At 40.7% G+C, this 27,679-nt stretch overlaps 1 protein-coding gene across 3 annotated transcripts; it reads left to right on the top strand.

Annotated features, from left to right (window-relative positions):
• The first annotated feature begins 176 nt into the window (after positions 1-176).
• Positions 177-25,671, top strand: pianp (PILR alpha associated neural protein). Of its 3 annotated transcripts, XM_062063849.1 has the most exons (5): positions 177-2,466; positions 2,542-2,930; positions 3,242-3,320; positions 14,533-14,676; positions 20,548-25,671. In XM_062063849.1, the coding sequence occupies exons 1-5, from the start codon at positions 2,456-2,458 to the stop codon at positions 20,567-20,569; spliced, it is 645 nt and encodes a 214-aa protein (XP_061919833.1). In that variant the 5' UTR covers positions 177-2,455; the 3' UTR covers positions 20,570-25,671. The 3 variants fall into 3 exon arrangements, 2 of the variants coding, with proteins under 2 accessions (XP_061919833.1, XP_061919834.1); XM_062063850.1 differs by lacking the exon at positions 14,533-14,676; XR_009827813.1 differs by lacking the exon at positions 20,548-25,671 and having other exon boundaries at positions 2,542-3,320; positions 14,533-14,610.
• The last annotated feature ends 2,008 nt before the right edge of the window (positions 25,672-27,679 follow it).

Genomic DNA, 27,679 nt, shown 5'->3' with positions numbered 1-27,679 from the left:
TCTCTCTGAGAGAGCATGAGGAGGTTGAGGTGGGCGGGGTTGGGGGGGGGGGCGTAGGGATTGAGGTGGGGGGCGTAGGGGGTAGCGGGGGTGTATATTGTAGTGTCCCGGAAGAGTTAGTGCTGCAAGGGGTTCTGGGTATTTGTTCTGTTGTGTTACGGTGCGGACGTTCTCCCGAAATGTGTTTGTCATTCTTGTTTGGTGTGGGTTAACAGTGTGGCGCATATTTGTAACAGTGTTAAAGTTGTTTATACGTCTACCCTCAGTGTGACCTGTATGGCTGTTGACCAAGTATGATTGCATTCACTTGTGTGTGTGTGAAATGCCGTAGATATTATGTGACTGGGCCGGCACGCAAAGGCAGTGCCTTTAAGGTTTATTGGCGCTCTGTACTTCTCCCTACGTCCGTGTACACAGCGGCGTTTTAAAAAGTCATCCATTTTAATTTTTGAAACCGATATCGATAATTTCCGATATTACATTTTAAAGCATTTATCAGCCGATAATATCAGCAGTACGATATTATCGGACATCTCAAATGTTAAATTGATAGTACAGTAGTACCTCAACTTACAAGCTCAACTAGTTCTGTGACAGAGCTCTTAACGCAAAACACTTGTACCTCAAATCAACACCCCCCATTCTCAATTTAACTGGTGCTTGTCCACCCCCAAACAGCACATTTTTATTATGCCTTTGAAAAATACATTTTTTTAGATAATAAAGATTGTATGAAACAACACAATAAAATGTACTACTAACAACTATAGTTGTTTGATGAAGTAATGTTATATAATTTACAGCATTTACCTTGGAGAGTGGACTTCTATGGTATCCCCCTCCCAGCTGCTTTTCTGTCAAAAACACCATCAGCAGCTTTTCCATATTTTAATGGATGAATTAGATATTATTTTAATATTATTGGCTGGCATTACTCATTCTGCTTCAGTATGGTGCAGACTAGCAGTCACTCAAATTGCTTCACCAAGTTGGCGACACGCGCTTATGTTTTTGATGATATCTTTCTTTAATTCTGTGAATATCATCCACTTCTCCTCAGCACTTTTCTTCACATTCACCTTTTTCCTCCCCTTAGTTGTTAAACAGAGCTATGTCCATCTCTTGCCTTGCGTTGTGGGCAATTTTGCTTGCTTGAGATAAGAGACACAACTCTTATCTCAAAGCACCCTTAAGTTTTGGGACTCTTAAGTTGAGGTGTCACTGTATATTGTTTTTGTCCATTTTTACTCCTGTATTTAGTGGTTTATTATTATTATTTTGCTAAAAAGTTTAATCTATGTATTAACTTTTTTATTCTACAGTATTCTAATAATTTTTAAACACTTTTTTTACTCCCTATTAGATGATGGTAGGTAGTATGTAAACTAGTGCTGTCAAACCATTTAAAAAAAATGTGATTAATCTGTGTATGTACACGATTAATGCATTATTTTTGTGATTAATCACATGAGTGAACTTTGACAACCCTGATCAAAACACAGGAAGTGGACACATGGACTGCTTCTTCCTACTCCTTTTTTCAGACATGTTGAATGATGTAAGCGAGATGTTCCTTAATGGAACTTGGCTAAGCATGTCTGAAATAAAACAAAAGCAACAATTCCAGTCTAACCCAGCAGCTCCTCTGGGATTCACCCCTTCCATCCGTCTACTGTGCCGTGCCACGCAATCTATGTAAATGAGTGTAAATTCAATTTTACTGCCTCTTTACCCCTCCTCAACTTTTTTTTTCATCCTCCCTTCCTATGAAATTATCTTTTTGTTAGTCACATATCTTTCTTCTACGCCCATTTAATTTGAAACCTTTTTAAAAACACACACACACATAATTAGCATTTAAATCTTTCAGTCGCCCCTCCCTCCCTCCCTCGCTCGCTCGCTCTCTGGTGGACCCGACATGTCTCGGTCGCTAAGGCAACCAATGCTTTTTTTTTCTCTTCTCCTCCCTTCCTCTCCCCTCTTTTCCCCTCACTCTCTTTCTCATTCCCTCTCTCCAGTTGCCAGAGGTAGGCATGAAGAGTGATACGTGTCGGACTGTGTGTGTGCGTGTGTGTGTTTGAGTGACATTTTGCTTGGTATTTACGCAGCAGTTGTAGATGAGAAGTTGCCTGGCGCCGCTCAAAGTGTCATTTGGACTTGGTGTTGGGCTGATGATGATTTATGAGCTGGCGTTGGAGGACCGGAGCGGAGTGTGTGATGGATGTGGACTTTTTTGTGTTGAGGTGTTGCGAGTGATGCATAATTGAACGTTAAACTTCAACGGCCCGGGGGAGCGTGGACATTTAGAGGAGATTAGAGCTGGAATTCTGCCATCACTATCCTTGTTATCTGGCGAGCCGGACCCTCCCCCTTCGTCTTTCTCCCTCTCCTCTTCGTCTGTCTTATCTTCCAGAGATGATCGGCGTGGTGGCGTCTCAGTGAACACGGCGAAGCGATGGAGAGACGGTAGGGCAACAAATCATCCGAGGCGGCGCTTGGGAGCGGACAGTTTTTTTTAAACTTCTCCCTCTTCTTCCTCAGCTCCGTCTCTCCTGTCGCACGACTGACTGCCCTCGTCCTGGTCGCCCTGGCGACGCAGCCCTCCACCTGTAACCGTGACGACGGCGAGGGCGAGGAGCGGGTGGACGCCCTCTCCGTCCAGCTGTCCGTCACCACCCAGGTGACGCCCACCCCTCTCTGGGCGGTGGTGTGGGGACCCACGCAGCCTCTGGAGGACGAGACCTACCACTTCCTCTCCAGCCAGGAAACGGAGCACCTGCGCCAGCAAGGGGACCAGCGAGAGGCCGGCACTCCTGCGGCCGCCTCCGAGGAGTGGCCCCGACCTGATGCCAGCACGCGGCCTCAAGAGGGGTCTTGGAGCCAAGAGGACGGGAGGACGCAGGCGGAGGGGACAGAGCTGGAGGAAGAAGGTGGGCATCGTAAAAATAAAAATGAAAAAAAAAACCTTTACTGCCAGGAGTCTTCCCGGGAATTAGCTGTCACCCGGGTGAAGGCTGACGTCCCGCTGAGCGCAGTCAGCCGCGTCCGTTGCCTGGAAAGCCTCATAAAGTTGGCATCACTCACGGCGAGGAACTGGTTGCCGTCACAACGGGATTTCTGTTGTGGAGTTGGAGGCTGGCGTCGTAATTACACGTCCAATTTGACCTGTCTCCATTGATTTGTCTCTTTTCCTCTAAGTCCAATTATACACGGTAATACTCTCTCTGTGTGTGTGTGACAGTGGACCCTCAGTTCTACGTCACTGTGACCATCTCCTCGCTGCTCATCCTGACTGCAATCATCATCACCGCCAAACTCTGGTAGGAAGTCCTTCCTTGTTTATGAGAACGTGTCTGTTTTTTTTTTTTTACTGTCGTTCTGTTTTTATGGAGTTTGTAGTAAAAGAGCAATCACCAGTTAAAGCAACAGAGACACTGCAGTATCTAACAGTTGCTCCGGGCTTATTTCAGTGTGTACACAAGACAGGTGTGTTCTTTCAGCAATTGATGATGGGGTTCATGGAACATGCGTTATAAGATTGCAAAACAAAAGGTATAACTCTCTCTCTGTTTGCAAGTTTCACAATTGGTACTTGTTAAAGTTGTGTCGTTTATTGCCTTTAGAGCAGTGGTTCTTAACCTTGTTGGAGGTACCGAAACCCACCAGTTTCATATGCGCATTCATCGAACCCTTCTTTAGTGAAAAATAAAATGTTTTTTTTTTCATATTCAAGACAAAGTTATATGTTTTTGGTAACACTTTAGCATGGGGAACATATTCTAAGTAACAAAGACTTAATTTAGAGTTATTTGGACACTAGGGGAACATATTCTAAGTAATAAAGACTTAATTTAGAGTTATTTGGTTAGGGTTAGGGTTATAATGAGGCCATGCCGAATAAGGCATTAATAAGTACTTAATAATGACTAGTTAAGAGCCAATATGTTACTAATTTGCATGTTAATAAGCAACTAATTAACGGTGAATATGTTCCCCATACTAAAGTGTTACCATGTTTTCTTACTGGTGCACAAAATGAACCGTGCATGAACATCACCTTGTTCAAAGAACAAAAGCAACACAGTGCATAAACTCACAACAAATTACACACCTGCAAATCAGTCTCACTTCTGCTGTTGCCGTATCCGTAATACGCCGATAGGGAGAAGTTTGTATTTACACGATGAGTCGGGTGTGTCTTGACCTCCGCCGAACCCCTGAGGCCGACTCACCGAACCTTTTGGGTTCAATGGAACCCAGGTTAAGAACCACTGTTTTAAAGCTAAAATGATGACTTTGATGCAGGGGTGCCCACACTTTTTCTGCAGGCAAGCTACTTTTCAATTGACCAAGTCGAGGGGATCTACTTCATTCATATATATAATTTATATGTATTTATTTATGAAAGACATGTTTTTTGTTAACAAGTTAAAGGTGTTTAATGATAATACAAGCATGTTTAACACATATAGATTCCTTTCTTTCATGAAGACAGGAATATAAGTTGGTGTATTACCTGATTCTGATGACTTGCATTGATTGGAATCAGACAGTGGTGCCGATAACGTCCACATTTTCAAATGGAGGAGAAAAAAAGTCCTCCTTTCTGTCCAATATCACATGAAAGTGGTTGGTTTTTAGCATCTTATTTGTCCAGCTTCCATATTACTTTTTATACACTTTACAAGAAATACATTGGCGGCAAACTCCGTAGCTTGCTAGCTTGTGCATGCTAGCTTTCTGGGACTCTTATTTTGTTAGCGCAGGCAGGATGAAGAAGGGCTTTTATTGTGAAGACAGGAACTGTACTTTAGAGTTTTGACAGCAGGTACGGCGCGAGAGTCTGTTGAAATAAAAAGGGTTTCTCGCCTTCCTGTCGGTCGTTTTTTCTTAATAATGATCTGGCAGCAGCCAGCGTCATCTCACAAGACCCTCGGGTGCCGTGAATGTCAATCAAGTGACGAAAGTAGAGATGTCCAATAATGGCTTTTTGGCCGATATTCCGATATTGTCCAACTCTTAATTACCGATACATACAGTTGTGGAATTAACACATTATTATGCCTAATTTTGTTGTGATGCCCCGCTGGATGCATTAAACAATGTAACAAGGTTTTCCAAAATAAATCAACTCAAGTTATGGAAAAAAATGCCAACATGGCACTGCCATGTTTATTATTGAAGTCACAAAGTGCATTATTTTTTTTAACATGCCTCAAAACAGCAGCTTGGAATTTGAAACATGCTCTCCCTGAGAGAGCATGAGGAGGTTGAGGTGGGCGGGGTTAGGGGGGGCGGGGTTGAGGTGGGTGGGAGTAGGGGGTAACGGGGGGTGTATATTGTAGCGTCCCGGAAGATTTAGTGCTGCAAGGGGTTCTGGGTATTTGTTCTGTTGTGTTTATGTTGTGTTACAGTGCAGATGTTCTCCCGAAATGTGTTTGTCGTTCTTGTTTGGTGTGGGTTCACAGTGTGGTGCATATTTGTAACAGTGTTAAATTTGTTTATACAGCTACCCTCAGTGCAACCTGTATGGCTGTTGATCAAGTATGCCTTGCAGTCACTTGTGAGTGTGAAAAGCCGTAGATATAATGTGATTGGGCCGGCACGCAAAGGCAGTGCCTTCAAGGTGTATTGGTGCTCTGTACTTCTCCCTACGTCCGTGTACACAGCGGCGTTTTAAAAAGTCATAAACTTTACTTTTTGAAAGTGATACCGATAATTTTGAAACCGATACCGATAATTTCTGATATTACATTTTAAAGCATTATTGGCAGTCCGATATTATCGGACATCCCTAGACGAAAGTGACGTCTTAGTGAAGATTGATGATCGCTAATTTTTAGGTCTATTTCCACGATCACCCGGTAGCTCGCGATCGACGTAATGGGCACCCCTGCTTGGGTGGATTAGGGTTGTTGTTGATGTTGGAGGTTAAGTTAGGTTTGGGCCATACTCCAAAGCACTAGGGGGCAGCATCTTACTGATGTCCTTCACTACTACATGAAACATGGATAAGCAGTTCTTGAAATCTGCAGAATCAGTCCAAGTGCTGAAAGGGGGTTTTCCTTGGTTTGAGGTTGCAAGGGTCCTAGCTGGAGTTCTGGTGGGACTGCCACAGGTTCAGAGGCGGCTGCTGGTCTTTCAAGGAGGGGGAAGCTCATCACTGTCACTGCTGTGGGAGGGTGGAGGGGCTTCTTGTTGGGGACGGTAACTACAAAGCGACAGAAGTCACAGTCTCTCTCTCAACACCTGTCTCCAGTAACACCAGAAACAGATGCTGGATTTGTCACAAGTCGGTTTTTTTAACAAAGAAAATGTCCCCAAGAGGATGAGAGAGGTGGAAAATGCTACATTCAAAAACATGCACCTGGGGATAGGTTGATTGGCAACACTAAATTGAGTGAGTGTGAGTGTGAATGTTGTCTGTCTATCTGTGTTGGCCCTGTGATGAGGTGGCGACTTGTCCAGGGTGTACCCCGCCTTCCGGCCAAATGCAGCTGGGATAGGCTCCAGCACCCCTTGCGACCCCGGAAGGGACAAGCGATAGAAAATGGATGGATGATTTATATTTCAAGATCGCCGATTCGCTTATTTCTCTGTCAATCAAACAGAGATTCAGCCACATTTTGGAGTGTGGTCAGGCGGAGGAAAGAGTGATCGCTTCAGAGAGCAAACTCACTCAACATCAGATTTATGTTCAACATACTCAGTCTAGCACAATTAAGTTTAACCATGTATATTTGACCAATTATTTCATGGACTTTAAAGGGGAAGTTCAGCTTCCCTTGCAGTCATTGAGCAGACACCACTGCACGCAGCTGAGCTTTGCTAAATCTTCTGGATCTAGTTTGGGTCACAACCTTAAGATGAACAGCAGAGGAACTTCAGCCCTTTCTTTAAACTTCCATCTCTTACACCAGCTGACCACTACAAGCTAAGCGCGAGGATGACGTCCTCGCCTGTTTTCAAGACCGAATTTGATCCTGCGCGGGATTATGGGCAGCTGTAGTTTCTTTTTCAAACCACCAATTACTCACTTTATATGGACTTTGAGGACTTTTGGGACTCAATCAGAGCTCACACAAGTATAGGTGGGGCCTACAAACTAATCTGTCAGGCCATTGAAGTTTTGTTCTTGCAGGAATTTAGAAGGATTTTATACGAAACAATGTAATATGTCATGTAATACGAGGGGTTTCATTTGCCAAGATCATGGTTCACATAGCTCCACTTGTGAACAGAAAATCTATGTATGGACATGTGATCAAGACCACACAATCACGTTGGTGTAAAGTAGGAGAGGCGTTGAATTTGAATTCAGAAAATATTTACTTAAGTCTGTATTTGAACAATTTTTAGGGGTGGGTCCTGAATGAATTCCGTCGTTTTTACCAGGTATCAGTTCACTTAAAATCAGACGATACCATATTTCGATACCTTTGTTGCACGTGACGTCATGTCCGGTTGCAGACTCGGCACCGGCTTAAGCACTTGGCGCAGAAACAAGCACTCGGCGCGGACTCAGCCGAACTACCTTTAGGTAATGTTTTCATTTTCCATGTCAACAAAGCAAAAAGGCGCTCAAAACTACAGTGAGGCTACACTTTTCAAAATGCTAGCTCGATGCCCATGGGTATGCCATAGACATGTTACCGATTAGCATAACACGCCATTTTCAACACCTACAAGTTTGGTAATCAAAACTACAACTGATGCGTACTAAGTACAATACTTACAGTATACACACTTTGTAGGATACTGACATCTAAGTCTGGGAATTGCAATAGCATGCAAAGTTTACTCTACAATACTTGCAAATGAGACTCAGACATGTAAGAAAATAAGATAGAATAACTGGACAGCACAGTTATTATTATCAGCTCAGTTTTAAGAGTTAAATACAAATCAGATTTTATTATTAAACAGTTAACATCTATTAACACAAACACAAGTACCAAAAATTGGTACTGTTGCATACCTGTATCGATTCCCAAGTAGCAGAAATTGATACCGTATGGATTCAAATATGAAAAGGTACTCATTCCTATCTATAATATCATTTTGTTGATCCCTTGACGGATCCCGTGTATTAGCAGCACCACAGCTTGAGAATGACACGATACAAAACACTGCTGATGTGATGTCTGGCTCAGGAGATGCAAAGTATCATTACAAGACAGAAAGGACAGCTTGTTCAAATGTGTACAAATAACACCTTTCAAAGATTTGCCATCACTCTTAAAGATGTGTAATATTCTACCTTCCATTACGCCGCTAACACAAGGACGGGCGTTCCTTATATATTGCCCTGCTGGAGAGCGTGGCCATTAGCGGGAAATGGGGACTCATCTAGGTGATATAGTGCAACGCTTCCACGCTTTGCTGATCAGACCAATAATGTCAACTTGATTTGACCGCCGGGTCTTTTCCCGCCTTGTTTTCCCCGCATCTTCTTCTGTCAAGATTTTTCTATATATATATTTTTTTTATGTGGCTTATTTATATGTTCGTTCTCTTCCCCCTTACTGCCAATCGTAATTTTTCAATTCAGCGCCTGGAACAGTATAATTTGTTCCACTTCATAGTCCCTTTTCATACTTCTCCGCTCAGATTTGCCCCCTCAGTCTTACATTATCAAAAGCTCCCTCCTCCCACTTGGGCCTCCTTCGCTGAGCAGGGATTTTCTTTCTTGCTCTCAATATCTGTTCCCCTCAACACCCCTGATTTCCTTGAGGTTCTTGGTTTTTCTACCATTATTGTAACAGTGCTTGTCGCTGCCTTCCATGCTCATCTTATCTCCAACACCAGTCTCTTCCAGCACTGCCAGTGTAATCAAATCAATCCTCCGGTTTGTACACCATGACAAAAAAACGGTGTCCCTTCTGCTTCTCAAACTGGACCTAACTGTTGCTTCACACATGTCAGGGTTTCCCACACATTCATTTATTTGTGGCGGCCCGCCACGAAAGAATTACGTCCGTCACAAATTTAAAAAAATAAATAAAATTAAATTTAAAAAAAAAAAACAATTTTTTTTTTTTGTCCTCTCCAGCTTCTCAGGCAAATCATATAGTTGATGTAGATGCCCATATCGGCTGTTCAGATTTACTTTACAAAAGAGAAGTGTAGGATACTTCTCTTGTTGCCTTATTTGTATTTGACTTTGTTAAATGTATTTATATTAGAAACACAACATGTGTATATAGCAAAGGGTGCAAAGTCTGCAGGCAGTAGGAAACACATGGTTAAGTGTAGGGAGTAAAACTGATGGCAGTCTAAAGTTCAAGATTTTTGGAGCTCTTTGTTCAGTGGATCAGATGTTTGATGAAGCTCTGTGTCTATCTACCACCACTACTGTTTTATGTTTATTTGTTACTGACTGTGGCAGGACACCTCTGCCTCTGTTTCACTTTATGTTGCTGGTAAATAATATGGTTGTAGTAGTAGGCTAAAGTTAAATTATTTAGTATGCACTAATTAAAGGGGCAGAGCTTTGAGACATTTTAGCTTTTATATTTTATAAGATATATTTTTGTAAGAACCACAATTAATAAATATATTTCAGTGAATAACTTATTGTTCAAATCTGTATATAAATATGTACATGAAGTGTTGTAATTATATTGATGGATGGATGGATGGATGGATGGATGGATGGACATTTAAAACAAAACTGTTATTATTAATTAGTAAGTATACATTTTTTGAGCCTTTTTAGAGAAAATCAAATCATTGTAGTAAATTATGCAAATTACTCGATGATGCCATGGTGACCACGCCCATGGCCACGCCCCCACCACCACAGGTATCTTGGCAGTTTATGGGAAACACTGCATGTCATGTTTGGGTCGGTTAAAAGGAACTCGGGTGTTTGCATTGCTCGAACGGATTGCCAACATCCGAACCCTGGCGTGCATCAAACAGGCGTGCAGCGACCAATCTCTCCACTTGCAGTTCGGTTTAAGCTCAAAGGTGAACGCTACATGGATGAAAAACAAGGACCGGTGTTTAAATTACAGTATAAAAGTATGCAGAAATGACAAATATGTGAGAGAAAATGTGGCTCGTTACAAAAATATTTATATTACATTGGGTGGTACCTGTTTCGCTCAAAACACGTAACACATCTGGTCTGCCAGAGAATTGAAAAAACAGGAGGATGTTGCCAACTTAGCAAATTTGTCGCTATACTTAGCCAGTAATCAGACTCCTCTAGGTCATGGGTGTCAAATGTGTTTGCATTGAGGGCCACATCGCAGTTATGGCTGCCCTCACAGGGCCACTTCTAACAGCGAATATATAGAGTACAGGTCAAAAGTTTGGACACACCTTCTCATTCAATGCGTTTTCTTTATTTCCATGACTATTTACATTGTAGATTGTCACTGAAGGCATCAAAACTATGAATGAACACATGTGGAGTTATGTACTTAACAAAAAAAAGTTGAAATAACTGAAAACATGTTTTATATTCTAGTTTCTTCAAAATAGCCACCCTTTGCTCTGAATACTTTTTCGCACACTCTTGGCATTCTCTCGATGAGCTTCAAGAGGTAGTCACCTGAAATGGTTTTCACTTCACAGGTGTGCTTGAAGCTCATCGAGAGAATGCCAAGAGTGTGCGAAAAAGTATTCAGAGCAAAGGGTGGCTATTTAGAAAAAAATAGAATATAAAACATGTTTTCAGTTATTTCAACTTTTTTGGTTAAGTACATAACTCCACATGTGTTCATTCATAGTTTTGATGCCTTCATCTATAATCGTCTCATGATATAATTATACAATTGCCTAAGCATTTGATTATTCATTTGTTTCAACGTACAAATTGACGGATAACTTGCTTGGAAATCATAAGTTAAAGTGACAAGCAGATAGAGAGTATTGTTATTCTAACCCTTGTGCCAGCTTATGATTAACTAAAACTAAAACTAGGTACACATGTAATGCCCATTTTGGGCCTCGGGGTTCCACAACGTTTAATAAAAACATTTTGGTAATATATGCAGGCATCAGATAATATTCAAGTTAAAAAAAACATGTAATTGTATGCAGTACATGCAATTTTCCTGTCAAAATTGGAAGAATGAATACATTACGAAAGAAAGATAAGGTGCTTTATATTTCCAGGCTTTTGCAGGCCAAATACAATGATGTTGAAGAGGTTCATTTAGCCTACTAATGTGTATTTATAAATGGTTGATTTATATAGGCTAGTAAGGTAAAGTTTTGTACCTGACAAGTTTCGGCTATCTTGCTCACATCACCTGACACCTCTGATGAAGGCTGCAGAAGCAAGATAGCCGAAACTTGTCAGGTACAAAACTTTACCTTACTAGCCTTAATAAATCAACCATTTACAAATAAAATGATGTGGCCCCCGTGCCTTGAGTTTGACACATGCAAAAGATACTGTCTTTCCCAAAAAGTGACCAGCGTCAAATCTGTTGAAATCTCTTTTGACAAATGACACAAAAACAAACCCTTGTGGTCGGGGCATGCCCCCTCTTCTGGAAGACACCTTAGATCCTGCACCATCCTCTCAGACTAGAGTTGCCTCTCTAAGTCTGTGACAATGAACTGATGAAGCCTTCTCAGATGAGAGACTATTCATCTTCTAAGACAATCTGAACAGTCCAGTTGTGATTGATTCAATGACTTGAGATTGCAATGACCTGGATGAATGAGAGCATTCACATGCAGGTAATGCGGTTCTCAACGAGTGCCAGCACCACCACAAATAGATTGCAGTCCTGTGGGCAGCACTGCCATACCTATTTAACCCAACCAACTACATTTTGGTTTGGAATATTGAAAATCCATCGTGGAATATGTCACAAAAACTGCCCGATAAAGTCTTAACTGCGCAGCCTTTGATCCCATGACAGACATACCAGTGTGGAGCGACACTTAAGTGTCCCATTTCAATTTGTGGTCCGGGACCAGAGTACCGAACCACAAGTGTGAAGGCAGCCCAACTTCCTTCACCAACCTCCTACGCTGCGGAGCCAAACCAAAGTGACCTTATTCAAACTGCACATTCTCGTTCTCCATTTCCATGGCGTGATAGACTGGCTGGCTGGCACTTGGGTGTCATAAATGTGTAAATAACGCCATGTGTTGGAAGCGAGGGGGCTGGGGCGCTGCAGATGGACTGAAATGATAGCGTATAGTAGAAACTGGCCACGGTCCAGTTCATTATGAGCTGAGAAGAGCAACATATTGCACTCTCCGTTGTTTTCCCACAAAGATCGTGAGCCGGGTGTTGCGGAGCGTGATGGAGGCTGAGGACAGGTGTTGCAGCAAAGGGGAGGATGAGGACACTGGATTTGGCTTTTATGGACGTGGGGAACAAATAGCTCTGTGGCTTCATTAAGTATTCAGCAAGGTATCCGCCACAGGTTTTTACAAATCTGCGCTGTATATTTATTAGAAAATCTGAAATAATGTTTTTTATCATCTTTCCAAAAATGACTTTTATTGGAGATTTAAATGACTTTTATTGGAGATTTAAATCAGAATACTTTATTGATCCCTGTCTAAAAGGGAACACAGGAGGCTGCTAGCATATATCTAGGTTGGACATTACTGTGTGGTGTAAAGATATGTATGTATTTATCATGTATTGTGTATAAAACAAAGACAAGCAAAGCATCAAATCAAAAGTGCAAAATGACCACAGACCAGGCAGTGTGTTTTTAGCACCCATTGTTTGGTAGTCACCCAACATCTAGTCTTGGACGAGGATGGTAACGTCTCTAATGCCATTGTGGAATGTTCTGGTTAGCTAGCTCCTTTTAACTTGAATCCGAAATTGGCAAAGCACATCGAAAACTGATTAGCAGCGACCAAAGCATTTTTAAGTCTTTCTTGTCTCGTCATTATCCTCACTTGTAGTTTTTTCAGTGAGAAAGCTCGTCAACTTACTTTCATTTTTTGACCGCAATGTGACGTCATCGTAAAATAAATGTTTTTGTGCATTATTTTTCGAATAAAACTAAACATTTATTTTATTGTTCTTATGTTTTTTTATAAGTGTTTTTAAAGGGTCTTTTTATATAAATGTGTGTTGTACCTGAAATTTAGATGGAATTTGAGTTAGTTATTTACAAAACAATTTTTTTCTAATGTTTTTTTTCCACAATTTTTTGTATTATATGACATTTACCAAAATGTCAAAGTAGTTATTTACAAAACTATATTTTTTACATTTTTTTCTTTAAAAATTTTCTGTGATATCAAACATTTACATCAAATTTAAGGTAGGGTTTTGAAAACATTTTTTTTTAAATGAGTCTTTTTTCAGTTGTTTTTGTGATATCTGAAATGTACATGGAATCGATCCTGCGCTCGGGATCTTTCAGTGTTCTCCCCGTGACTGCGTGGGTTCCCTCCGGGTACTCCGGCTTCCTCCCACCTCCAAAGACATGCACCTGGGGATAGATTGATTGGCAACACTAAATGGTCCCTAGTCTGTGAATGTTGTCTGTCTATCTGTGTTGGCCCTGTGTACCCCGCCTACCGCCCGAATGCAGCTGAGATAGGCTCCAGCACCCCCCGCGACCCCAAAAGGGACAAGCAGTAGAAAATGGATGGATTTACAAAACTAATCTTAAAGGGTATTTTTTACAATTATTTATGATATCTGAAATTTACATGGAGTTTGAGGTAGTTATTCACAAGAACATTTTTAAAGGGTATTTTTTTACAATTATTTATGATATCTACCATGTATGTGAAATTTAAGGTAGTTGGACGTCTTTTTTTTTTTCTTGCAATTGTCTGATATCCAAAATTTACATTAAATTTAAGGTAGTTATTCACAAAACGTTTTTTTTTAAGTGGCTTTCACCCCCAATTGTTTGTGGTATCCGAAATGTACATGGAATTTGACGTAGTTATTTACAAAACTAAACTTTTTTTTTTTTTTTTTTACAGCTGTCTAACATTAAAAATGTACATTAAATTACTATTTCTTAAAAGCGTCTTTTTCTCTAAGTGATTGTGAGATCCGACGTGTACATGGTAGTACATGGTAGTTATTTGTAAAACTATACAGTACTGTTTGACTGTTAGATATTAAAAGGAGTGTGTATTTGTGTTGTACAGTATACATATATTGATCCATGCACTGTCCCCATCAAATAAACAGAAGGAAAGATGGCCGCCCCACGTCTTAAAATGGACTGTAAACCTCACCTTCAGAAGATCATAAACATCACCCGAGACTTTTTACCCATATAAAATCTTATACTGTAATATCCCTCTGGACTCTCCTCTGACTTGAAGTCACTCTGTCTTTGCTTGGCCTTGTTGCATCCTTCCCTCCCCTTTTTTGCACTGACATTAAAATAATGTCAGTGCAAAAAAGGGGAGTTCAATGAGGGCGACTGATCCTCCCTCACAACCTTAACGACTTGATCAATGTTGGAGTGACTCTGCTGTTCCTGACGCTCTTTCATGTTCTTTCTCTGCCCCAAACATCACATTCCCTGCCTCTCGCTCCCCTCCTTCCATCGCTTCTTCTCCCCCTAGTTACGATCGCAGTTGTTCCCAGCATCCGCCCCCGCTCTCTCGCGGCGTGGCCCCTCCCCTCTCCCGCGCGCTCCCGTGCTCCCTTGCTTCCGAGGAGAGCCGCCAGACGCTGCACAGCACCTCCTCCTTCGCCGACCGAGAGAGGTAACGACTTGCCTTCGCCGGTGTGTATGTCCAGGTTTGTGGCCCGAAACAGACCTTTAATATGACTTCATATTCTCCATAAACATGGTGGGTGCTATAGGGCCAACTGCAGCTTAGTGAGTATTGTAATACACATAGCACATTACACTTACAAGTTTGCGGCTTCTAAAGGTGTATTTGTGGGTGGTGGTTTATGTCTAGAGCAGACCTGGGCAAATTAAGGCCCGAGGGCCGCATGCAGCCCGTTAAGATTTTCAATCTGGCCCGCCGGACCTTCCCAAATAATCTTTTTAGATCTTTAAGATGGAAAGTGTAGCTGCCATTATGATGTGCAGTGATGTTTTCTTGAACTATACAAAGTAGGGATGTCCGATAATGGCTTTTTTACCGATATCCGATATTCCGATATTGTCCAACTCTTAATTACCGATACCGATATCAACCAATATATATATATATATATATATACAGTCGTGGAATTAACACATTATTATGCCTAATTTGGACAACCAGGTATGGTGAAGATAAGGTCCTTTTTAAAAAAATTATAAAATAAGATAAATAAATTAAAAACATTTTCTTGAATAAAAAAGAAAGTAAAACAATATAAAAACAGTTACATAGAAACTAGTAATTAATGAAAATGAGTAAAATTAACTGTTAAAGGTTAGTACTATTAGTGGACCAGCACAATCATGTGTGCTTACGGACTGTATCCCTTGCAGACTGTATTGATATATAATGTAGGAACCAGAATATTAATAACAGAAAGAAACAACCCTTTTGTGTGAATGAGTGTGAATGGGGGAGGGAGGTTTTTTGGGTTGGTGTACTAATTGTAAGTGTATCTTGTGTTTTTTATGTTGATTTAATAAAAAATTTTAAAAAATTAAATAAAATAAAAACGATACCGATAATAAAAAAAACAATACCGATAATTTGTGATATTACATTTTAAAGCATTTATCGACATTTCTAATATAAAGTATTTCAATGGTTGGAATTTGTGCTTTTGCATGATATACTAGTTACTATGGTAATGTAATTAGTTACTATGGTAATCTAAGTACTTACTATGGTAATCTAATTACTTACTATGGTCATCCAAGTCAGTGTTTTTCAACCTTTTTTGAGCCAAGGCACATTTTTTTGCGTTGAAAAAATGCGGAGGCACACCACCAGCAGAAATCATTAAAAAACGAAACTCAGTTGACAGTAAAAAGTCGTCGTCGCAATTGTTGGATATGACTTTAAAGCATAACCAAGCATGCATCACTGTAGCTCTTGTCTCAAAGTAGGTGTACTGTCACCACCTGTCTTTTTCCTGTTTTGTTGGTATTTTCCTGTAGCAGTTTCATGTCTTCCTTTGAGCGATATTCCCCGCACCTGCTTTGTTTTAGCAATCTAGAATATTTAAGTTGTTGCTATCCTTCTTTGTGGGGACATTGTTGATTGTCATGTCATGTTCGGATGTACATTGTCTTTGCTCCACAGCAAGTCTTTGCTGTCGTCCAGCATTCTGTTTTTGTTTACTTTGTAGCCAGTTCAGTTTTAGTTTTGTTCTGCATAGCCTTCCCTAAGCTTCAATGCCTTTTTTAGGGGCACTCACCTTTTGTTTATTTCTGGTTTAAGCATTAGACACCTTTTTACCTGCACGCTGCCTCCCGCTGTTTCTGACATCTACAAAGCCATTAGCTACCTGCTGCCACCTACTGATATGGAAGAGTATTACACGGTTACTCTGCCGAGCTCTAGACAGCACCGACACTCAACAACACATCATTTGCAGACTATAATTACTGCTTTGAAAAAAATATTTTTTACCCAAATAGGTGAAATTAGACAATCTCCCACGGCACACCAGACTGTATCTCATGGCACACTTGTTGAAAAACACTGATCTAAGTCACAGCAGCTCAGACGAGGCACCAAGTAGTGTGGGTGGGGAGCGTTTCCACAAAGTGTTTCCAGGACGGCCAGCCTGAAATGCGGGTGTCAGGGACAGACGCGGAAGGAGATTTTTACAACAAAGTTCTAAAGCTTAGTGATGTATCAGATTGTAGGTGGGTTTATTTTTTACTCTTCGCGTTCATATTTCGCTGTGTTTGTTACGTTTCGCTTGATTGTAAAATATGTCGATCGAGAGGGAGTGTGACGTTCATATGTTGTCAATATTCAGTGTTTTATCCTTCCATGTAGAATATATGTAGAATATATTTATATTATTCATATATTGTATATATTATATTATTTATTATTGTCTATTGTGAGCGAACTGTGGTGCTGAATTTCCCCCAGGGATCAATAAAGTACTTTCTATTCTATTCTATTCTATAGTTAATATTGTAAATCCCACATTCTTTATTTTCATGTACATTCTTGATGTCTCATTCAGTGAAAAAATAAAAAATTCCATTACGTTTTTTAAGGCGGTCTGTCATAACGTTCTTAGCATTCAATCAGACTCAATCAGACATTATTCTGAGGTTTTGTATTAGTGTTCCTAAAAATAGATATACCGGCCCACAGACACAGTTTTTTCTCTAAATTTAGCCCCCGAGTCAAAATAATTGCCCAGGCCTGGTCTAGAGGGATTTCTTAATGTTAAAAACGGATTTAGTAAGTCTTGAACATTTCTTTTTATGTTCTATCAATGAAAACATAAATGTATAATTTCCTACTTGGTGGATAACAGCGATAAACAAGGATTTACTGTTTTACTCTTGCAACCAGATAAGAGACACAGCCAACAAAAATGCAGTTAAAGTACATTTATAATTAGAAATTAAGAAATAATGTAGTATTGTTATTTTACAAATTATATTAAGATTAGTATTCATTATTAACAAGCACATATGAACAATAAACAAAAAGACTACATTGACAACTACAACTCAGTTCAATTTAATAAGTTTAATAGTCATGTGTTTATTTTCCAGATAATGTCCAAAGTTGTTATGAAAAAGTAAACAAACAGGCTGATAGAGCCAAGTGGAAAGAAAAGTGTTTGATATCTCCTACTACTGCAGTGAAGCCAAGTCAAAACTGCTGTGCTACTTTGGCATCGATAAAAAGGTAAACAAAACACATTAGATGGACGAAAACTATATTAAAAAAAAAACATATGTTCTCTAGACATTGTTTATTAAAGGAAGAGGTTCAGCTACAGCAGTGGTCCCCAACCACCGGTCCAGGGACGGGTACCGGTCCATGACGCATTTGCTACCGGGCCGCACAGAAACATTAATTAATTTATAAACTACCACATTTTCTCAGACTTAACTTTCAGCTGTCCCACTAAACCCACCAATAAGCCTGTTAATATATGTACATTACAACTCCATTGTAGTTGTAATGGGACAATGCACATCAATGGATATATAACATTTTAATGTGCCAGATTGTGGGCAAAGGCTAACGTAGAAAGCCGGTCCGTGAAAATAATGCATGCATTAAACCGGTCCCTGGTGGAAAAAAGGTTGGGGAACACTGAGCTACATTATAAACTTAAATAGTACGGCCATTTTAGAAATACAGACGTAAATCTGTCATGATGATCTCTATGTGCCGCTAAACCCAAATACAACTATTGCAAAGGACATGTTGACTCACGGCTGAATAGTTGAGCAGAAACAATGTATAATTATATCCATGAGGTAATTCAGTCCATCAAAGTAGAACCAGCCAGCAAACACCTGCAGCTTCTGCAGTGACCCCTCGCCATAATCCTGTTTCTGCCCCTAAACAACTGCACTCAAACTCTGTTCACCAAGTACCACCTCAGAAAACACTTGGCTCTCCAAGTTCCACCGTACTGACCAACATTAAAATACAGTAGCGTAGTAGGCCTAAGTGTTCATAAAAAACAAGTAGATTTAATATTTTTGTCCACCGTAACATTACACACAGTTTGAACATTAACACTGTTTGAATGTAGGAAAATAAAACACTGTACTTAAATCAAGTGATTCTTTGACGTACCACTACCACAGTTTGAGAATCACTGGCAGGATGGGAGGAGGATATTTGGTCAGGTTCACTATGTGCTAGGGTTGTACGGTATACCGGTATTAGTATAGTACCATGAATCATATTTGGTACTACACCGCCTCTGAAAAGTACCGGTCCTCCACCCCCTGGCCCCCGGCCGTCATCGTCACGTCATGTCATTGCTGGTTTACGAGCAGAGGAGCATGTTCGGCAGCGCACAATCACAGAGTACTTACAAGCAGACACAGTGTGTAGACAGAAAAGGGAGAACGGACGCATTTTGGCTTAAAAACTAACGATAAAGGTGAAGTTATAACACTGAAACGCCCTCAGGAAAAGGTGCTTTAAGACATGGCTAGCTAGCTAGCGGCTAAAGTCCATCCACAGTCTGCAGTGTTGTAGCTACTTCTAAATCACTAATCCTCGCCTCCATGGCGACAAATAAAGTAAGTTTCTTACAAGTATCATCCCTGCACACCGCAGCTTACCGGCGTCACAATGTAAACAAACGCCATTGGTGGACCTACACCTGACATCCACTGTAATGATATCAAGTACAGGAGCATATCTAGTCGATACCACTATGATTACATCAATATTTTTTTAGCATCAAAAAATTTTCTTTCGGTATTTACATTTTTTTATATTATGTTTATAAACTCAGTAAATATGTCCCTGGACACATGAGGACTTTGAATATGACCAATGTATGATCCTGTAACTACTTGGTATCGGATTGATACCCAAATTTGTGGTATCATCCAAAACTAATGTGAAGCATCCAAACAACAGAAGAAAAAGTGATTATTACATTTTAACAGAAGTGTAGACAGGACATGTTGAAAGAGAAAGTAAGCAGATATTAACAGTAAATGAACAAGTAGATTAATAATTGATTTTCTACCACTTGTCCTTAATAATGTTGACAAAATAATAGAATGATAAATGACACAATATGTTACTGCATATAAAAGACAAGTTGTCTTGTATGTTCACTATTTTATTTAAGGACAAACCTGCAATAATAAACATTTGCTTAAAGTACCCTAAGATTTTTAGTTAAAATAAAGCCAATAATGCAATTTTTTGTGGTCCCATTTATTTAGAAAAGTACCCAAATACATTTTTGCACCGGTACCAAAATATTGGTATCGGGGCAACACTACTATACGCTCACACTGGTATTTTTGTCATGTGACCAAAGGGTTAGCAGTAAATAACATAAGCTTTTATGACATTTGATGTATATAACTCAAATATTACAAACCAAAATGTCATCACCGGGGTTGAATACTAAACCATTTTTTATATTCAGCTGTTTTTAATACCTGAGTGAATAAAAAGCCTCTAGAATATACATTGAAGAGCACCATTGTCTCACACACATGGAGGGAGAGAGCAGGTCCACACCGTCCCAGCACAGCAAACCATCAGAGTTCCTTTTAACCGAAGCAAAACAGCACAAGCGTGAAACACACCCCACGTCACCATCTCCGTGTCCGAGTTCCGCAGCGTCCTACCATAATTGGACGGCAGCGCTATTCTCTGAGGAGCGTTCAGGCCGGGAGTGTTGTTGCTGTTTTTTAAACTCCCCTCGCCGTGATGAGTCACTGTGGAAAAGGCGCCCAAAACCCGGGCCGCCATCCACCAAGTGACGCTTTTGTTCAAGGGTACTTAAAGTTAATCTCAAATCAGGATAATTATAGTGCTCCTCTCCTCCTCCCCAGTCCCTTGTGATGCAGCTCGAGTAGTTTTGGGAGTGCGTCGCTTTCTCCGAGCTTCAGGCCTCTCTGTTCCACTTTGCACACATAAAAAAATAAAGACTTCCTGTTTCTGTTTTTTTTTAAACACTCTTTCTTGTCTTGTCTCTTGCTGTGTCAGGATCCCGGTGGTGAACCTCTGAGGCGGCTATTTTTCCATACGCTGAATATTTCTGCCGTTGGAGCGTCAACATTTTTTTGCCTGCAGCATCGTTTTTATTTTCTCCAAAACTGTGAAATGGGTTCAGGGACCAGAACGCACACTCCTCGGCTACCCCCGAGGTCTTTAAGAAGAAGAAGAAAAAAAAAAAACCTCATCTCGCTGCCTCTTTCCTTCCCTCCCCGTGTGCTAAATTTTCTCCGTGCGGCTCTGCGTCACCGTTACGGCCCCCCGAGCTGCGACTCCACCGCTTGGACCCGCCATGACTAATTGACAAACAAACAGTTTAACAGCCGTGCAGCATTCCATTGCAGGACACAGTCTCTCTACCTGTGCTTCCAGTCTCCTCTCAAACCCAAGAAAACCGTGCCCGGATTCCTCGCCATCATGCATCAGCATCTCCAGAGGAGGATTTTGACAAAGCTGTTTATCGGGGCTGCAGCCAACAGGCAATGTGTTTAACATGTCACGCTCCAAAAATGCTCCCCGCTTCAAGAATGTTGGATAAAAAATGCTAATTCTCCGCGGTTTTCCTCATGATTTGTTCCTTTAATTACCCGGCACTCACCTCATAGCGAGCAGCCTTTGTTCCCGCCTAGTGTTCCTTTCACCGTGCAGATAAAATATTCAAGACGTGAATGGATAGCGGAGGAATTTCTGCCAAGAAGCAACAAAACCCAAAGTTTGTGTTGTTTTTTTCCCTTCCTTCTTGTTAACAGTCAAGACATTGTTGAAAACAAAAGCCGCCATCATCTGCCTTCTCATCTAATAACTCTACGTGGTCTGTCTGTCGCCGTGGCACCAAAGGAACGTTGGAAGGAGCGTTCATGTCGCGTCTGCCAGATTTGCTTCAAATCTATTATTCATAAATGTCTATTTTATCTATCAGCTCGTAACGTCCTATAGAACCTCGCAAAGCCAAATGTCAGAAGTTTGGTTTTCTCTGCAACTACTTCTTTGAAATGACGCTTTATGGACAAAAGTCTTGAGACAGAGCCCCCTAATTCATCTAGCTGATGACGTTTTGGACCATTCTGTGCTTCCGACAGGTTGGAGATGGCACCTTTTCTGTTCCCAGCGCACAACATAATAACCCTTGGGAGGAACTACAAGTAGGGATGGGTACCTTTTACATTTCAACCGATACGGTACCGATTTTCAGCTACCTAGGACAGTGTTTTTCAACCTTTTTTGAGCCGAGGCACATTTTTTTGCGTTGAAAAAATGCGGAGGCACACCACCAGCAGAAATCATTAAAAAACAAAACTCAGGTGACAGTAAAAAGTCGTTGTCGCAATTGTTGGATATGACTTTAAAGCATAACCAAGCATGCATCAATATAGCTCTTGTCTCAAAGTAGGTGTACTGTCACCACCTGTCACATCACGCCGTGACTTATTTTGAGTTTTTTGCTGTTTTCCTGTGTGTAGTGTTTTAGTTCTTGTCTTGCGCTCCTATTTTTGAGGCTTTTTCTCTTTATTTGGTATTTTCCTGTAGCAGTTTCATGTCTTCCTTTGAGCGATATTTCCCGCATCTACTTTGTTTTAGCAATCAAGAATATTTCAGTTGTTTTTAATCCTTCTTCGTGGGGACATTGTTGATTGTCATGTGATGTTCGGATGTACTTTGTGGACGCCGTCTTTGCTCCACAGTAAGTCTTTGCTGTCGTCCAGCATTCTGTTTTTGTTTACTTTGTAGCCAGTTCAGTTTTAGTTTTGTTCTGCATAGCCTTCCCTAAGCTTCAATGCCTTTTCTCAGGGGCACTCACCTTTTGTTTATTTTTGGTTTAAGCATTAAATACCTAATTACCTGCACGCTGCCTCCCGCTGTTTCCGACATCTACAAGGCAATTAGCTACCTGCTGCCACCTACTGATATGGAGGAGTATTACACGGTTACTCTGCCGAGCTCTAGACAGCACCGACACTCAACAACAACACCGACTATAATTACTGGTTTGCAAATTTTTTTTTTTACCCCAAATAGGTGAAATTAGACAATCTCCCACGGCACACCAGACTGTATCTCACTGTGGTTGAAAAACACTGACCTAGGAAACAATACCAGTACTCAACGGTACCATTTTTTTTTGTGCTTTTAGTGTGTGTTAATAAATGTTAATTTGTTTATTAATAACATTTCTTTTTTTCTTTTTAATTGAACATTTCACACTGAGCTGACAATGATAACTGTGTCATCCAGTTGTTCTTATAGTTTTCTTACATTTCCCATTTGCAAGGATGCATTCATTTCAGCCTTTACCTTTAAGTTGAATGTGATAGTCTTGTCTCATGTTGAGTCCTAAAGAAGTGTTTATAATGTAAGTATTGTACTTTATACACTTCAACTGATTGCGACATCTCAGTCGGGAGTTTTGATGACCAAATATGGAAGTGTTGAAATCGCAATGTAAAATCGCTAATGCTAATGGGTAGCATGTACATGACATATCCAGTGTAAAATAGCAACGACATAGCACATTTTTTTAGTGGAGCATTACTTTTGACCAATTTCTATCAGGCATGCTTGCTTTGTGGATATAGAAAATTGCAATATTATTTAGAGGCTATGAGTTACCAACGGAATAAGAAAAGTACCGAATTAAACTTACTTACTTAGGCCTTAGTATTCCCTGAGGAACATAGGCCGCCGACGAAAGCCTTCCATCCATTCCGGTCTTGTGCCCTTCGGTCGACCGAATTAAAGGCCTACTGAAATTTTTTTATTTAAACGGGGATAGCAGATCCATTCTATGTGTCATACTTGATCATTTCGCGATATTGCCATATTTTTGCTGAAAGGATTTAGTATAGAACAACGACGATAAAGTTCGCAACTTTTGGTCGCTGATAAAAAAAAGCCTTGCCTATACCGGAAGTAGCGTGACGTCACAGGAGGAAGGATTCCTCACAATTCCCCGTTGTTTACAATGGAGCGAGAGAGATTTGGACCGAGAAAGCGACGATTACCCCATTAATTTGAGCGAGGATGAAAGATTTGTGGATGAGGAACGTTAGAGTGAAGGACTAGAGAGGCAGTGCAGGGTGTATCTTTTTTCGCTCTGACCGTAACTTAGGTACAAGCTGGCTCATTGGATTCCACACACTCTCCTTTTTCTATTGTGGAACACGGATTTGTATTTTAAACCACCTCGGATACTATATCCTCTTGAAAATGAGAGTCGAGAACGCGAAATGGACATTCACAGTGACTTTTATCTCCACGACAATACATCGTTGACGCACTTTAGCTACGGAGCTAACGTGATAGCATCGGGCTAATTTCCAGCTTGGCGAAGCTAAACAATTGAAGCCAACTACAGAGCGGCGGCAGGCGTTGTAGCTTTCGACAACACCCCGGCCGCCATCAGAGTCGGCAAGAAACATATATATCCCCAAAGTTACGTACGTGACATGCACATAGCGACACGCACGTACGGGCAAGCGATCAAATGTTTGGAAGCCAAAGCTGTACTCACGGTAGTGCGTCTTGTATCCAGCTCAAACACAACACAACCTCCTGATTGTGTTGCTGTAGTCCGCTGCTAATACACCGATCACACCTACAACTTTCTTATTTGCAGTTTCCATTGTCCATTAAACAAATTGCAAAAGATTCACCAACACAGATGTCCAGAATACTGTGGAATTGTTCGATGAAAACAGAGCAGTTTGTATGGTGACACATTGGGTACGAATACTTCCGTTGCCGTCGTGACGTCACGCGCATACGTCATCATACAAAGACGTTTCCAACCGGAAGTTTAGCGGGAAATTTAAAATTGCACTTTATAAGTTAACCCGGCCATATTGGCATGTGTTGCAATGTTAAGATTTCATCATTGATATATAAACTATCAGACTGCGTGGTCGGTAGTAGTGGCTTTCAGTAGGCCTTTAAGTACCCATCCTTAACTATAACAGACTGTGTGATATCCAGGTCCATTATCAGTTACTTCACTAATTACTGCTTAACCAGTAATAACACAAAATAACCTCACGTTTTAGCAAGTATTTTCATAACTTTTTAGGGACAATATTGTAGAATGTAAACGTGGATATACTTTAGAGTAGTCGGTGTACAGCTTGTAGCTTTTAATAGCCACTTGAATTGAGGCAACACTAAAATTGTCCGAATAGCTGGCAACCCAAGTGAGTCACTAGATGTCTTCCTGCAGTCGAGCATGGTGGTGGCAGAGTCACTAAGTAGCTGTGGTTCGTTGAGGGGAAAGATTAAAATTCCAACATGTGAAGCAGAGCATGATCTCATCCCCTGGGAAAAGGCAGTACTCCAACATGATAAGGAGCTCAAACACACATCCCAAGATGTCAAGTGCCTTGCTGAGGAATCTCCTCCACACCTAAACCTAACTGAGCACCTGTGGGGCATCCTTCAGTGGAAAGAAGAAAGATGGAGGAGCCACTGGTGATGTCAACAAGTGAAAGAGGATTCCAGTGACATGTGAGTTCTGGTGAATTCCATGCCCAAGGTGATTAAGGTAATGCTAGATACTATATAGTACTCACTTGTGTTGCCATTCCCACAACAAGCCTGTGTATTGAATCCATTTCAGTTTCTTAATTTGCTCTTCAAGCTGCACACGGACTACTGTAAAGTAAATTTAGGTTACTATTTATAGTATTGTCCCTTTGAGAAGATATAATGAGATGGCTGTTGAAATGTGAGGGATGTACTCTCGTTTGTGAGAGTTTTTCCCCTCCCACATACCCAAAAACATCAGGTCTGCTTAATACTCCAACAGTAGAACTTCAATGGTTCTGCACAGCAATTACTGGTTAAACTAACTTGAAATTCCAAGGAAAGTTTTAGAACACTCGTATAACTTATTTCTAAAAATGTTACTCAAAACTCTCCAAGTTTGATTGGCAGAACGGATCAACTGAAGATCAGTGTCCCCCAGATGCAATCTAGTCTTGTCCCAATACTTTTGTCCTTAGTGTTTGAACCTTTCTTGCGCTGGTGACATCATGTGTGACCCGTGCGACGTCCCAGATATTTAGTCCTGTGATTTTGAGTAAAAACGAAAGCCTCGTAGGACAAATATGTTCTTTCTGTTCAATAAAGACCGAGTTTTAGCTTTGTGCTGCTCTGTTATCTGTTCATGCTTACAGTTGTGTGCTTACATTGCAAATGTTATTTTAATACTTACACCCCCTCAAGTGCAAAGCGATTGTGGAGGCTTGTATTGATTTTTAAGCGTGGCACTTTTATCAATCCTCCAGCACATGTCAATCATCAGTAAAGTCTCCCCCCCCCCTCAGGAAAGAGTTAGCTGAGGGATTGAAGGAACGAGGTGTCAGCTCGTGATGCTTCTCCTTATCTCGTCACCTCATATGGATTCCTCTGGCTCCGGGCAGATTAGCGTAGGTATACAAATTTCCCCTGTGCATGGTTTCTCACAAAAGCGCCAATAAAAATCAGGGTGTGCACAGAAGAAAAAATGCCACGTGAGTCTATCGAGATGCAACGCCGCTGCAGAGCCACCGTTCATCCAGTAGGGAGACTTTACTGATAGGGTGCGTTTTTGTTAGTTGCGCCCCATGTGCCGGACAAGAAACCCTGTTAGGTGTGAACTCATGCCGTCACTCACATGGTGACACCTTCAAAAAACATGAGTGCACACACACGTTCACTGCCAAACACTCTCAGGAGGTGTACAACTGTTAGAAATCACAGGAGTGGAAAAAAACCCCAACAAAAAACCTGTGAGCTCCGTCATTGTGAGTGAAATTAACGCTACTATTTATAGACGTGGAGGACAGGACGCAAGGTTTAACATTGAACAGGATTATTACTGTTCTTTTCTCCAATCGGACTGGACTAATTCATACCATTAGAGAATGAAAAGGAGAGGTATAGAGGGGGATGATTTGCAATTTGTGGCCTTATGAAATACAATGAAACTGCCATGGCAACCACATTGCGTTGCAGGGGAGAACTCCAGAACAATTCCCCCCCCCCCCCCCATAGGATTCAAGCACAGGCCGTGAACAAACTAGAAGTGATTTTTTTTAATGAATTGAATAATCTCGGTTTTTCCGACTTCTTTCGGACATGTTCAATTGTGCGGCTATAAACTAGTTAAGCATTTTTTAATGTCATTCGAAAAAATAAGCCATTAATCAAAAGGATAATTTAGCAAGTTTAAAAAGTTGTTTAAATTTTGAAATTATTTTTATACCCCCAATTTTTCCATTTTAAGGAAAGCATTCTAAGGGATCCTTCTGTTATTTGAAATATTGAACTTAGCAGCCAGGATGTCAGTACCGCTGTCCCATGTTGTGCATCCAGTATATTTTTCTCTATAGTCTTCATCATGTTTTTCTTTTTTATAATATAAATCTATTTAAATGGTAAAATGGGTTATGCTTGTATAGCGCTTTTCTACCTTCAAGGTACTCAAAGCGCTTTGACGTCGTATAAATAAAGTAATTTAATAAAGTCAAATACAAATAATGCAACAAGAGAATTATCCCACACTTCTCTTTTGCCGATATGGGCATCTACATCAACAATGTGATTTGCCTGAGTAGCTGGACAGGTGAAAATAAAAAATAAATACATTTTAAAAAATCACGGTATAGAAAGACAAAGTAGCTGTGGTGTTAACAACTATCCACATCTAAAACATTTGAGCTTTGTTGATTCTCTCCACCTGCTGATAGGATTTGTCTTTAAAAGCCAAAATCTTAGCTGTGCCTCACGGTGTTATGAACGTGTCTGTTCCCTCCTCTCCGGCGGCCTTGCCTGGAACAAATCTTAGCTACATGTAGAGTCGTGGTCAAAAGTTTACAAACAGCTCAATTTTTGTTGAATCTGAATTCTGACATCACTAGACAAAGATAAAACCTTCTGGAGGAAAGTTCTGTAGTCAGATGAAACCAAAATTGAGCTGTTTGGCCACAATACCCAGCAATATGTTTGGAGGAGAAAAGGTGAGACCTTTAATTCTAGGAACACCTCACCTACCGTCAAGCATGGTGGTGGTAGTATTATGCTCTGGGCCTGTTTTGCTGCCAATGGAACTGGTGCTTTACAGAGTAAATGGGACAATGAAAAAGGAGGATTACCT

This window comes from Entelurus aequoreus, linkage group LG11 (genome assembly GCF_033978785.1).
Source record: "Entelurus aequoreus isolate RoL-2023_Sb linkage group LG11, RoL_Eaeq_v1.1, whole genome shotgun sequence".
Lineage (NCBI taxonomy): Eukaryota > Metazoa > Chordata > Actinopteri > Syngnathiformes > Syngnathidae > Entelurus > Entelurus aequoreus.
The sequence above is the reverse complement of the archived record's forward strand: the minus strand, read 5'-3'. Positions and strand labels throughout refer to the sequence as shown.

Coding starts and splice junctions, on each gene's coding strand:
- pianp (XM_062063849.1), top strand. Junction 2,931..3,241: donor GACAGAGCTGGAGGAAGAAG/GTGGGCATCGTA, acceptor TGTGTGTGACAG/TGGACCCTCAGTTCTACGTC. Junction 3,321..14,532: donor ATCATCACCGCCAAACTCTG/GTAGGAAGTCCT, acceptor TTCTCCCCCTAG/TTACGATCGCAGTTGTTCCC.